The sequence below is a fragment of the Hevea brasiliensis genome, chromosome 16 (assembly GCF_030052815.1).
Source record: "Hevea brasiliensis isolate MT/VB/25A 57/8 chromosome 16, ASM3005281v1, whole genome shotgun sequence".
In the NCBI taxonomy this organism is placed as follows: Eukaryota; Viridiplantae; Streptophyta; class Magnoliopsida; order Malpighiales; family Euphorbiaceae; genus Hevea; species Hevea brasiliensis.
The window spans coordinates 45353615-45369095 of NC_079508.1; the positions used below are offsets into that span (position 1 = coordinate 45353615).

Sequence of the window (15481 nt, forward strand, 5' to 3'; positions counted from 1 at the left end):
GGCAAAGAAAATTGATAGTTTATGGGAGATGAGACGGACAAAGAAAATGAGAGAGAGAGAGAGAAAAAAAAAAAAAAAAAAAGAAATGGGATGGGTTGTAACTTAAAAACCTATTATAGGAGGTGAGAGTGATTGTTTTTGCAATTGAAATGAAGTTAAGGGATTTTATTTTAAAAAATTAAAATTGAGTAACTGAAATAAAATAACATTTAAAGTTGAGGGACAGTTAGTGCAATTAACCCCTTTTCTTTTCTTTTTTTTTTTTTTTCAATTCCCCCCTTTTTAGACCCTTCTTTTGGGTTTATGAGATATGTATATTTTTTACAATAGCCAAATTGGGATTTGTTCTTGCTCATGCATATATGTATATTTTGAATTTTTTTTTTTACATAATATGATGAAATTCTTGAGAGCATTTTAATGTTTTATAGAGAAAATAGGAAGTTTTTTTTTTTTTTAGAAAGTTGGGATCAATGTGATTTCAGAGTTTAAGTATGATCATTGTCTATTTTATCATAATCCTTGGCTAGTTTATTAATATTCATGTCCATTCTCCTGTCAATTCATCATTGGATTGGGTGTTAAGTGTGACTAGAAAGGGTTAATTATCCTGTCATATTAATTTTTTTTCCCTAATTAATCTCTTTTCTGAAGTGATCATTTTGAACTCTTAGAGGGTTTGGGATGGCTTCCAAGAGAATTAACAAGGAATTGAAGGACTTGCAGAAGGACCCTCCAGTATCCTGCAGTGCAGGTTGTTTACTCTCTTCCAGTTAATAGAAACAAGGGCTATTGTGTAATGAATTAAGTTACATTTAGCATGGCTTATTTGGTGCAGTTCCTGCAGTAGATAACGTTTTCCATTGGCAAGCAACTATCAAGGGTTCAGCAGATAGCCCATATGCCGGAGGTGTTTTCGTGGTATCCATACACTTCCCTCCTGATTATCAATTCAAGCCTCCCAAGGTATTTCTCTAAAATTTGCTTGGATTGAATTGTTATTTGTCTATTAGCGATGAAAAATTGAAAGAAAATATAAGCAAGAGGAGCCAAGCTCAATTGTGAAGGCAATCCCAAGCTCAACAATTATTTTTAGCACTCTCCGGGTTAGAGAATTTCACATTTGTATCGAAAATTAAGGACGAATCTATGTTTTCTTGGCAGGCTTCCTTCAAGACAAAAGTTTATCACCCAAACATAAATAGTAAGGGTAGTATCTGCCTTGACATTCTCAAGGAACAATGGAGTCCTGCACTTACAATTTCAAAGGTACCCATTTTGCTTATTGACCCTCTTTTAACATCATATTATGTTTTTTATTTTTTGGATCAACTCGAATTAGAATGGTGACTGTTAAATCTATGACATTGATTTGGGAAATTTTACAGGCAGGAACTCAATCACTAAACTATATGTTGTTATTATTCGAATGAATATATTTTCAGGTGTTATTGTCAATATGCTTACTGCTCACAGATTCAAACCCTGACGATCCTTTGGTGCCTGAGGTTGCTCATGTTTATAATATTGGAATCTCACATTGAAAGAATATGAAGTAAGAAGGCAATATATAAGTGGTTGGATTGCAACAGTCACTTGATTAGTCATTTTGATGTGTAAAGCAATTTAATCACTTATATAAGCCCAAATTAAAATGAATTAATTGTAATTTGACCGATACTCTCTCCGAATTTAATATGGTATCAGAGTCCGGATTGGATTTTGGTTTTTAGTTGCCCATAAGGCTGTATAATTAAGCACGTATTGGATTAAAAATAAAAATACAAACTACAAACTAATTGTCAAGTAACTATTAATTTAAGTGTTGAAATCCCACATTGAAAGAATATGAAGTAAAAGGGCAATATATAAGTGGTTGGATTGCAACATTGATTTGACTAGACCAGCTATTTTGAATTGTAAAATAATTTAATCATTTATATAAGTCCGAATTAAAATAAATTAATTATAATTTGACCGACACTCTCTCCAAATTTAACATGTAAGACTGATAGATACAAGTATGAGACTACAGCTTGATCCCGGACACAAAAATATGCCATGTGCTAGCGGCATTTTAGTATAATTGATCTTGTAGTTTCTCCATTTGATAGCATATGCAAACTAGATGTTTGAATGATTGATAATGCCTTTAAGTGCAAAGACCAATATGCGAGATTCATGAAAACATTGGAAATATTCAAACAGATGATTATCCAAGGAGAAATTCTTATATAGAATTAATCTCTTATTGAAGCCAATCTCTTGAATGGCCTCCATGGAATTTATAAACTAAATCTGTAAAGCTTTTGTTAGGCTTTACCGCAGAAAAATATTTAATCTCAGACATGGGCCATTTTTATACTAGCTATGTAAATGATCGAACTGACAGGGGGTGATGTTTGTGACGTAATTAAGGGTATGTATTATTTGGTTGTAATCGAATAACTGAATTGAACTGATGAAATTCAGTTATTTCAGTAAGATTAAATTTGATTTGATTCGGTTTTTAGTTAGTAATAATAAAAATTTTTGATTTTCGATTATCGATTCGGTTTCCTTTGATTTGGTAATCGAACTAACTGAAATAACTAAATTTTAATTAATTAATATATTAATTATATTTTTATTAATATTATATTATTTATAATATTATTTTTATAATTTTATAATAATATTTAACTTATAATTATTATCATATTAATATCAAATCATATTTATTATTTTTATAAATAAAAAAGAATATAAATATATTTTATTAATATTTTATTAAATAATAAATAATATAAAATATATATTTTATTTTCTTCGGTTAATTTTGTTATAACCAATAACCGACCAAATATTTTCGGTTTTAGTTAATTTCGGTTTTATCTCAATTTTGGTTCGGTTCCGTTAATAATTTTAAAGTCAATTAATAATTTGGTTAGTTAAAAATTTAGTTTGGTTTGGTTCGGTTAACTGAATGCTTACCCCCCTAGACATAATAGTCTTGATTACCAGAAACTAATTTATCAAGGGAGCTGTATCAGACTCATTTTTTGATCCAAATCTAAGCTTTCTGTGTTGCAGATGTAAAAAGTTTTGATTTGAGATTTCATGGTTTAAAGGTTTCATTTTCTTGATCATCAGGAGGCAATGATCTGCCATTTTCTTTCAGTTGAATCACAAAAAGGGCAGTCAGAGCATGGAAGGCTTCTGGCCAATCCATGATCTTATATCCTATTGTAGCCTACTCCTGAGAGGTTTCATCTACTAAATTAATGTTGATTATAATTATCATAAGCTATGTTAATGTAGTTAATGACACATTTAGAGATACCTCACCTGTGTCTTTGTAAGAATGCCAATTATACAATGATCCCAAAAAGAAATGTTTCTTACTACAAGATGAAATGAAAAGGAAAACAACTTCAAATTTGTTTTTAATGGATACAAATCTGAGGGGAGAAACGAAGATTAACACCTTTTTATTATGACTTCCAAATGAAAAGTGAATATATAGTGAGCTTTGCATATGCTAGAAGTGAAATCTGAGCTTATGATTTCAATGTATAAATAAATAATAGAAAGAACCCTTATATTAAAGGCCTATTAACAAAAAAAAAAGTCAAACCTCATCGCATTTTAATAATTTTATTTAATTTTTTCAATGCAGAATTAGTCAAATTTTTAAAAGTTGTTAAAATTTTATCCGATTTTCCTCAATTAAATTTGGATAAATTTTAATAATTGTCTCTGAATTTATATAGTTGTAACACTACATTACTTTAATTTTAAAATGAAACATAAAACCCCCTAAACTTTTAAATTTTACACAGTAAAATCCCTCTGATTTTCAATTACTGATTTTTCAGTTAGAAACTGATGTGAATAACTCCTGCATGACGCTGGATCAATATTTCTCTCTCATCTCTTTTGTAAAGTGTAAAATTATTCTCTTTACATATGAAAAGTAATTCTGTCTATAGAGAGAAAAATGATTCAATTTACACATGACTTGAGAAAGAAAAGAGAAATACTGTCTAAACTCCATGCTGAAATTGTCCAAGTCAGCGTCTAACTGAAAAATTGGTAATCGGAGATTAGAGGGATTTTACTGTGCAAAATTTAAAAGTTGATGGGGTTTTAAGTTACATTTTTAAGTTGAGAGACTGTAATGTTACAACTAGATAAGTTCAGGGATAGTTATCAAAATTTATCCATCAAATTTTAAACTCCATTTTTTTATTTGTTTATAGTTATAATTGAAATCTAACATTATCACATTCATAAACTCTTTCATAATTTTATTTTGATACCCATTGAATATCAAATAATGATAAGATTTGATAGTAGTGATGAAAGAGGATATGTGACTAAAACTATTTAATTTTATCAAATGACTAAGAATTTTGATTCATCATGAATATCAAAATGAAGTTTGGAAATACAATACAAAAAATAATCAGTTTTATAATAATTACTGCAACCGACTAAAATTAATTGCTATTAACAACCAATTTTATAATTGATTTATGATTTACTTTTTTAGTAAAATAGTCAATTTTTAAAAATTGGACAACTAATTCAAGAATCAATTGATAAATTAGTTGTTATTAGCAACTGATTTATAATTGGTTGTTATTAATAACATATTTATCATTAGTTACCATTAGCAATTTATAATTGGTTGATGAATAAGTTGTCAATTGATATTAGAAGAACCTTAAATATGTAATTAACAACCGATATTAAAATCAGCTAATTGCAATCAATTTAGGGAATCAATTGCTAAATTAAAAAATTATTTTAATTAACTCTAAAGTTAGCAACTGATTTGCAATTGGTTTTAAAAATCAGTTGTAAATAGCAATGGATTTGCAATTTGTTGCTAAAATTGATTATTATTTGCAACCGATTCCTTATCGGTTACTATTTCAAATCAGTTGTTAAATTATTCCCCTAAAAATTATTGTCTAATTTTTTTTATTTATAACTAATTTTTGCAACCAATTTTACAATTGATTTTTCCTTCAAAAAAATGCTGCTTAATTTTTTGTTTCTTTTTTTTTATTATTTACTAATGATTTGCAAATCAGTTGTTGTTAGTTATCAATTTGTAATTGGTTTTTTTCCCCAAAAAATTCATGCCCATTTTTTTTATTTTTTTAATTTAATTTGCAATTAATTTGTGATTTGGTTGATAACAGTAACCAATTTTAAAAACTGATTAAAATTGGTTACTATTAACAACTGATTTTCCCTCAAAAAATTTTTGCTCATTTTTTTTATTTTTATTTACAATAAATTTGTGAATTGGTTACTAGCAGCAACTGAATTTTAAAATTGATTTTCCCCCAAAAGTTCTTGCCTTTTTTTAATTTTGATTTGTAACCAATTTATGAATCGATTGCTAAAAATAACAGATTTTTGCAACCGATTGAAATCAATTGTAAAATTTCTCTCAAAAATTTCCGTCCAATTTTTAAAAGAAAATTAGCAATCGACAATTTTTTAGTAAAATCGATTACTAATTCATTTATATAAACTACTACTCATTTTCTTTCCCCATTATTTATTTATTTATTTATTTTTCTCTCTTTCTTCTCTTTTCTTTTATTTTTTTCATCATTTTCTTTATTCTTACATATTTTATCCATTATCTTTTCCTTTTTAACATATTTTCTTCATCATTTTTTTTCTTTCTCATCTATTTTTCTTCATCATTTTTTTTCTCATCTATTTTCTTCTTCATCTTTTTTTTTCTCTTTTATTTTTTAATCATTTTTTTCTTTCTCATTTATTTTCTTCATCATATGTTTCTTTATTATCTTTGTTCTTCTTCATTATTTTTTTCTTTCTCATTTTTTATTTAATTTATTTTTCTTTGTCATAAAATAAAATTTTTTGTACAAATGTAATTTTGTTAGTAAATTATTTGTAGGATTAATTTTTAGTAAATTTTTTTGTATATATATGATAATTTTTTTAGTAATTTATCTTATAAATATCTTTTTATATTTAATTTTTTGTTAATATCTTTTTATAATAGTTATTATTAGTATTTTTTATAATATTTTTATTTTAATTTTTTAGTAGTAATTTTTCATTAATAATTTATTATTTTTAGTAATTTTAAAAAAAATATTTATTTGAATTTTATTTATTATTTGGAAATTTAAATATTTTATATGTATTTTTTAAATTAGCAACCGACTTTTTAGTTGCTAAATTAATTACAAATGGCAGTGAATGTAAAAAATGATTACAAAATTACAAAATTAAAGACGCTAAATATTTTACAACTGATTATATTTCAACTGCTATTAGCAACTAATTTCAGTACACCTATTCTTACTAGCAACTGATAGTTTTTTATCAAAAGTTTTTTTTTTAATTTAATTAATTTAGTAACTAATTTGATTGTTAATTATTATTTACAATTGATTTAGTTGTCGGTTGCTATTTGCAAACAACCTCATTAAAACTTATTAAATCAGTTGCTTAACTGATTCGATCGGTTGCTATTTTTTTTTTTTTTTATAGTGATAGTTCATGGCATCAATAAGGTTAAATCAACTAGAAATTTTTTGATAAAATTTTTGTGCATTTTAAAATTTTGATCAATTTTATTAAAATTAAAAGAATTAGATAAAATTACCAAGATAAGGTTTTTTTTCTTTTGGTCAATATGCATATATTAAAACCAATAACTCATGTCATAGGAGGATGCCAAAAAAATTGCTAAGATAAAAGTTGTGTTGGGGATGGCCATTAGTTCTTAGGACACAAAAGAAAACTCAATTGAAAATTAGCTTATATAGAAAGGGAGGAAGAGAAGTACCTGCCTCAAGTGCATGCCTTTGCAAAAGGTGATGCCTATTCGGTTCGGTTTTTAAGATAATTCAGCTAGGTTTAATTTTATATTCTCAAAATTTTGGTTATTTTGATTTGATTCAATTTTGGAGAGAAAAAAATTGATTAAATCGAATCGAATTGCTTTATTAATTTTTAAATTGATTTATTTTTATAGGGAGTTTATGAATTATATGTAATTTTATATTTATAAATTATTTAATTTCATTGATTAATAATAATTAGGTTCAAATCAAGGTCAAAATTATACTAAATAACTTAAAAATAAGTCTAAATTAAAAACCCATCAAAACCCAAAACAGATCAATTCGAACCGAACTGAAATAGAGTGATTTGGTTTGATTCGATTTTTCATTCATTTCAATTCAGTTTGATTTCTAAAATATAGTAATTTGATTAATTCGATTTTGATGATTTGATTCAGTTCGGTTTGAACCGAATGCTCAGTCCAACTTCTTATAACAATTAATTTATTGTCTTATCCCAAAACCACTTTTTCCCTATTCCTTTAACCTACATCAGTTATGCAATAAAATAAATAGCATAATTTAATATAATATAATTTTTATTATATTTAATTGTAAAATAAAAATAAAAATAATGTAATAATAATTTTTTTAATATTTAGTTGAATTATGATGTAAATAATAAGTGATAATAATTATAGTGATTAGTGGTCAAATGATAGTGATAGCTAAATGATGACAAGGTGATAACAATAATGGTGGTGATTAAACCAATTACTATATAATGATTTACAATAAATTTTAATCAACTTCATATATATATATATATAAACCAACTCTTAACTTTTTTTTCGTCTAAATTAATTGTTGTTTAATTGTACTGATGAAAAACAAAAGGAAAATTTTTTTTACTATTTAAAATAATGCTATAAAAATTTTATTCACATTTTTAATAAATTCATTAAAATCTTAAAAAAAATTAACATAATAAGTTATTTTTGTTAAAATATCTTAACTAAGAAAATATTTTTTTTATTTATAAGTTTTTCTAAACACCTAAATGTCAAACAAATTAAGCCTTAATTTAATTGGAATTAAATTGATAATTACGAGTAATTTTATGATGAAATCGTTATTCAATTTGTGCAGAGGAATGTATTGTCCACTTCTTACGAGGAAAATGGGAGATCCAGGCCTCCTGGATTAAATTTGATGAAAGAGCACCACTGAGCTATTGCTACATCAGGCTGCAATGAAAAGGCATTTTATCAGCAATCAGGACAATTATGCTCCCTTCTTCACCCAATCTTTATTAGCCTGAAATCTAGACTCAAACAACTAGTAAAAGACCATGAAAACGCAACACCATGAAAAATTATTTCCCATCAGATGTATCAGAGAAATAATTTTTCTTAGATATTTGCCTCATAAAGTGCATACACTTGTTCAAACCATAGGACCAAACTGAGAATTAAAACTAGGGCCAGGGTTGACCACAGGCTAGTTCTGGTTTTCAGCCCAATTGAATCTGAATTGGACCGAAAGGTGCCAGTTCCCCATGATTCTGATTTGGTTCTGGTTTGATACGGATTGACGCAATCCAATGATTGAAATAATTTTTGAAATTTTTTTCTTTAAATTCACAGATTGAACAAGATTGGACTGCCGAACTGAATTGCCCGGTTCCGATCCAGTCCAGTTTTAGGGGAGGACCAGGAATGCTCCCTGTCTGGGTAGGATCCAGAAACCATTGATTGGTCCCAGTCCCAGGTTTGATCGAGCCAATTTCGGGCTAAACCAAGCAACAGCTCTGCCAACGAAGTATTGGATCAGGTGAATTTTAGAACTTAAAACAATGTCATCAAAATCTGGGTAAACATTTCCACAACTTTATAAAGCCAGAATATGTTATGCATTGCAAGCAATTTGAAAGGAAATAAATTCATGTATTTAGGAAAGCACATCATACAGATGAGGCATAGCATGTGATTTAATAGTGATGCACTTCTTAAAATTTTGTGTACATCTAGGTGAAATGTAAATGAATGGCTAATTTAACCTCAGCATTTACAGGTGTTCATGCAACACAAATCAATATTGCCTTGTGATAAATGAGGCAGTAAAAACTGAAACAGAACTTGATGGGTAGTCCATGCTTGTTAGTTTACTACTCAGAAATCTGAATCCTTTCCATTTAAAGCTTATGTGGCAGTAGTTTACATTTTAGATTACATTCTAGGCCAACTAGCTTTATGAGAAGCATCAAGAAATGAACTATGTGAAATAGGCTCGATGCAAGAAACAAATCTACCCCAATGCAAGAACATAATTTGAAGCCCAAAGTTAAAAAGAAAGAGTGTTGCCACGTTTATGATCCTGTTTTATTGCCTTCAATAGTTAAAATAAATCCAATACATAACATGAACTGGGCTCAAACCTAATAAAATGATGTGATTTTTAACTTTTGGTGTCACTCTTTTCCTTGTAATGCCCTCATATCAGAATGGTTCTACCTTATAATATGTATTTTATTCTATAGCAGGGATTGTCTGTTCGTACACCCAGTGATAATTTAAGAATGATGTATGAAAAAGTACTTACAGTTGAAAAGCTTAAATGCATATGAGAATCCAATGTTAACAGAGGAGAAGCCAATGATCTTCCTAGCATACTTGTAGTGCCAAAAAATAATTAAAAAAAGAAAGAGACTAAGGCTCTATTTGTTTAACGGAAAACATTTTCCTGGAAAATATTTTTTATACTTTCGAGTGTTTGGGGCACTTAGGAAAAAACTAAATCATTTTATGAACTTTAACAATCTTATTAAAATGTGAAAACAAAAATATATACATGACATAAACACATATAATTAATTTAACATTACAATCAAATAGTGGAAAATATTTTCATGGAAAACATTTTCTCAAAAGGAAAATATTTACCATATACAAGTTATCTCTGCGAAACAAACGAAGCCTAAGATATAAAAAATGGAAAATGAAACAACAGAAAGAAGCTTCATACTTTTACAAAATGTACAAGAAAAAAATAACAAGAAGGATTTTGAGACTGCTTTATTTCCATTATCATTGTTTACATGCTAGCAATTACTTATCATGCCGAACCCATTATGTTTATGGAGCATCAAACTTTATCTAATCAGTAACATAATGTTGATGTCCTTGCATTAACTTTGACATCTTTTCTGCTAATTTAAATGTTTGCAGCTTCATATTATATAGCAATAATCTTAAAGCAGTGCACATTTATCTCTACTGGTGTAACCATTTAAGACCCACTCCCCCCCAATGTCCTATTGGCAGGCCCATGAACTGGTAACTGCCTTTCATTAGGTGCAAATACGGGACATCTTGAGGACTTGATATCGGACTCTTGCACATAATGTACTCAATTATAGGCTGAATTATAGTGAATACCCCACCACAGAATGCTGCTCAAATGAGGAGTTGGGCATATTGAGGACAGCAAGTTCCATATGGAAGTTAAGAAAAATAATTAGAGAGATAAGATAAAAAGAAGAAGAGGGACACCTCCAGACAACGATTACTGTAAGAAAGACACTTGATTAGAAGAATCAGAAATGAAGATCAAGAAACAAAATATCTCAACTTTTGGTTTTATTGTGGAAATGGTAAGTAGTAACCATCTTACAATGATCTCTCATGATATATCTACAACCATTCCTCCTTCCAAAAGTGACTAAATTGTCAATTAAACAGAGCATTTTGCAACATCCCAGGTTAGATTTGAAATGTTAGTTCCAAATTGTATGAAAATTAATACACACTCTCTTGCAAAAGAGGAGGGAAATTTGATTTTATCGAATGTCACATTTAATTTAAAATTAGACCTTTACAAACATTTCACATACATCCCCAAATTAATTTATGTCCGAGTTCACAAATCTAATTGCCTCATAAATTTAGGGAACCAAAGAAAAAATTATAAATCAAATGCAAGTTGTTTAAATTTGAAAAGAAATAAAACAAATTCATTTCCTTTTGACATGGCCTTTATGTCCAATAGTTATTAGGTGCAACAGAAGCACCAAAAATTTGTGTTGAACACCTTTTGACATGGCCTCATTGAATTTGAGTGAAAGACAAAGCCTTCCCAACCCTAAAAAGGAAAGAATGCCTACAACACTAATCCCACTACAATAAGAGCCAACACCAAACAATCAAGTCATAGATTACGCAATATGCATAGCTGCACATAAGAAATCCCCAGGTAACTGATCACTAATGAAAGCAACGTTAAACTTAACAATAGTAGTGAACACTAAGAAAACAAAGAACAATCACAGACACATCACATGTAAGAGTATAGATACACCAAGTGTCGTAATGACCCATTAGTTTCAATGGGAAACTTCTTTTCATTGTTAAGAAACTTTTCTTTTCAGGAAGAAAATTCTGTGTGTAGATTTGTGCATTCAAGTAAAATGCAGGAAAATCCAACCCAACTCAACCCACCAGTAATTCAAATCTACCCATCTTCATTTCCAACACAAAGTTTCAATCTTTCACAACTGTATTGATGTTTATGACTGATTTTACACCGAATCCTTATTGAATCAATTGATATTTCTACAAATTACACAGTACAATTCTTAAACTGAAAAAATGTACGAGCAGGATAGATGATACAATACCTGAGCAGAAGAGAGATTATTACTAGCCACCAAGCCGACTCTTTGAGAGATAAGAGTGTGTGTGGGGGCAGAGATAGCGGGCGACAAGTCCGTCCTTGCGTTGTGTCCAACAGCTACCTTAACTAACGATCCTTGTTTGAGCTTGGCCTCCTTCTCTCCCTTTGGCGTGGAATGTGGACGTTCGGCTGTAGGGACTTCTGTGACCCTCCTCTTGATTTGGATAAAGATGGTAATGGATGTAACACCTATGAAAATTAATTTATTAATTTAAATTTAATTAATATTTTTAGTATTAATTTTTTTCAAAATATTTTTCATATTATTTTTATTTTATATTTAGTTAAAATTTATCTGAAAAACCTCTCATACATTTTTTACACAATATGTTTTTTATATAATAGTACATAATTTATTTAAAATTTATGTTTATTGAATTATTGTATTTGGATCCAATTTCTTCTTTTTTTTTGAGATTTTTCATGCTTTTAATAGCATGTAATTTAATATATTTAGAGTAAAATTTAATTTGATTTAAATGTGGTCTATTTTATTTTGGTTAAATTATTATTTTAAATATATTTTATCCATTAACATATTTTAAAAGAAATTGAATAAAATATTATTTAAAATAAATTCAATTATAAAAAAAATTTGTATAAAAATTCCGCCCTTAAAGATTTTAAACATCTAATTAGAAGACTATAAACTTTTCAAAAGGAGTCGTCCAAAACTCTCAACAATCAATGATTCTGGTAATAATAAAAGGAAGATATAGGAATTTTAAATATGATATATGAAGATCATATATGCCCATGGCTAAATGTGCGCCACTGCCCTGGCTAATGGAGATCGAGACGCTAGTTGGGGCCTGCTCCTCCTTAGCTTCTTCCTCTGTGCGAGTCACCGATCTTCTGCTCGAATGGTTCTCCAGCCTCATGGTCTTTGGTCGCTACAAGGTTACGGTTCCTAGTTTTGGTTGTTCTTGTATTGTTTGAGTTGGACGAAACTCTCCTTGGCCCCTCTGGGTTTGATTGTTGCTTATCGGAGGTTCTTTTGCTGCGGAATGATGTATAAAATTGCGGCATAGGTGTTTTTTAGTTTTCCTGGATCCTCTGTAGGATTCTGTCTGCCCAATTTGTGCCTGTTTGGCATTATGTTAGGAGATCTCATATTATTTTTCAGAATATTATTAAAAAATAATTTTAAAAAAAAGTCAAATTCAATTATACTTAAAAAATTAATTTCAATTTATTTAATTTATTAAATAAAAATATTTACTTAAATATAAAAGGATTGCATTATTTGATTTTTCATCTTTTTACTTGTAATATTTATACTATATAATTATTACATATAAATTATATAATTTTAAATAATTTAATAATACTACATAAAAACATTTTCTTTTGAATATATATTAGTTATAAATATATCAAACAGCTGAATTAAATATACATTGTCTTAGTATTTATTTATTTTTTTTTTTTTATTATTAAAAAAGTATATGCATTAGCCACTAAGGAGACAACATTACTATTAGAATTATTGTTGAAAAAATTATCTTTTTAAATATACTAGTTAGAGAGTATTAAAAAATATTTTAAAATTAAATTTAATAAATTTTAATCATAAGTACCTTAAAATAATAAAATAATTTTTTTTAAATTATTTTTTTAATAATATTTAAAATAATATTTTTATTCAGAAAAATAATTTTAACTTTCCAAATGCAATGACAAGCAGTCACTAAGCGGACATAAAAAGAGTATAGAATTACATAGAGTCACTGGATTGCATCTACATAAGTCAATGTGTAGCATGTTTCCATAAGCATGGGAAAAACTAACAGAATTGTACAGTTTTGATAAGTTATAGCGTTACATCTTTATAATAATTCTCATTCATGGATAAAATATGGCTTATTAAATTAGACTACAAGATGCTATTCACCTAAATGGTAAACTTACATTATACCCTTCTAACTATAATTTTTTTTTTTTTAAAGTTAAGACTTTTTTTTTTAACTTTACAATTAATTAAAAAAATAACATGATATAAAGAAAGAGTGAGAGAGTAGATTATACACGGTGGTGAATGAGAGAAAATAGAAAGAAATAAGACTTTTAATCTTAGCTGGTGACCAAATTACCTTCAAACCGGCCTAACCGGCTTTTGCGAGATTTAAAGTATCCTTTGGAGTTTTAACTTACTCCATTCTTTTTTATTTGTTATTTTTTAGAATTATATTATCCATAATTATATGCCACTGTTAAAAAGCCAACAGTATTAATTTTTTTTTTCAAATTTACCATTATCTCTGCTAAATACAATACTATTTATAAAATTTCTTAAAATTTATACTAATACATTCTCTTTTCTCTCTTAATTAGATGAGATAAAGTGTGATATAGTTAAATTAATGATTATTTTGTTATAATTTAGATGATTTAATTACTTCTTTGCAAAACTTTTAGCCTTTGTTTAGATGTATGAAAAATAGAGGGAAGGAAAACAAGTAGAAAAAAATAATAAAAAAAAATTAATATTTTCCTTTGTTTGGAAAAGAAGAGAAAATAAAGGGAGAATAAAAAATAATTTTTATATTTTTTCGTGTTATTTTATTTTCAATTTGAAGAGAAAATAACAAAAGTGTAAAGAAAAATATAATTATATATAAAATTATAAAATTACCCTTTTTAATTTTTTTTAAAAAATATATAGACCTCTTTTTACTTTCCTTCATTTCTATCTAAACGAGAGCAAAAATAAATAATAAAAAGAAAATATTCTTTATTTATTATTTTTTTGTCTTTCTCTTTAAAAAATTTCTCAAACAGACTGTTAATAGAAGTGAATGAAAGTAGTAAATTTTAAAATTTATGTACATCATTAAAAATTTATTAGAATCTCTTACAGAAATATAATGTTTATGAGTCAAATCCAATGAGCTAAATAGATTATGTACTCAACCTTTTTTCTAATTATTATCAATTATTATTGATCATTATCAAATCTTCACTAGTGAACTGGATAAATTCTATAATTATAATTTTATTTTTATAATCAACAATAAATAATTGTTGAATACTTAAATTAAGTGTAAAAATATATTTGTATTTTAAATATATTTAATATAAGCTTAATTTTGTATCAAAATATTATTAAATTAGATATTTATATTTAAATTTATGAATTCATTATCTCATGAGCTTGGTTCAGTAGTAATGGAGATTTATTCAATTTAAGAGATTTGGTATTTAAATTTTACCGTTGACTTTTTGATATGGTGGCATATTTATATCTTATTAATCTCATTTATAAAAGTATTATAAGTTTTGATTATATATGTGCGATTGCTTGTGAGATCCTTTTAGATGTGCGTAACCATGAAAAGTATAATATTTTTTATTGAATGCTAATGAGTTTATTTATATATATATTTATTAAAAAAAATTATGACATCATTAAAATATACATAAATAATTAAAGACTACCTAAAAAAAAACACGCGACAAGTTTATTAACCAATCTAATTGAAGTTTTCTATATCATAAACCTGTCTGTTCATGATTTAACAGCTAAACCATCTATTAATTGAATGGATAAGAAATCTTACCAAAGAAAAGACAACAACTTGCTAGTAAAATGTTATTAAATTACATAAATCCAAATTAATTCCAATCAAATATTAATTAGTAACATAATTTTATTTTTTTATTTAAATATATAATTAATTAAATCTCTCAATAATAATACCTTTAAAATTTAGCCGTTACAGATAAAATTAGCATGACATCAACTCCATGCCACTATTCAAAACTAATACTACCATTTTAATTTAATTAACTTAATTAATTATTAGCGCACGTATGCAGGCTGCGTGATCTATCCACTATTTCACGGGGAAATAACAAACGGATCCGGGTCGGGTATAAGGCTATTTAAGTAAATTTATTCCTCATCATTCCTTCGCCCACGCATT

The 15481-nt window shown here is 27.3% G+C and overlaps 1 protein-coding gene across 4 annotated transcripts; it reads left to right on the forward strand.

Moving 5' to 3' along the window:
- The first annotated feature begins 684 nt into the window (after nucleotides 1-684).
- LOC131174502 (ubiquitin-conjugating enzyme E2-17 kDa-like) lies at nucleotides 685-2040 on the forward strand. 4 transcript variants are annotated; one of them, XM_058138043.1, is made up of 5 exons: nucleotides 685-757; nucleotides 839-966; nucleotides 1165-1269; nucleotides 1446-1522; nucleotides 2004-2040. In XM_058138043.1, exons 1-5 carry the CDS (start codon nucleotides 685-687, stop codon nucleotides 2038-2040), a joined length of 420 nt encoding a protein of 139 aa, XP_057994026.1. The 4 variants fall into 4 exon arrangements, with proteins under 4 accessions (XP_057994026.1, XP_057994025.1, XP_057994027.1 ...); XM_058138042.1 differs by having other exon boundaries at nucleotides 685-754; nucleotides 1165-1311; XM_058138044.1 differs by having other exon boundaries at nucleotides 685-754.
- The last annotated feature ends 13441 nt before the right edge of the window (nucleotides 2041-15481 follow it).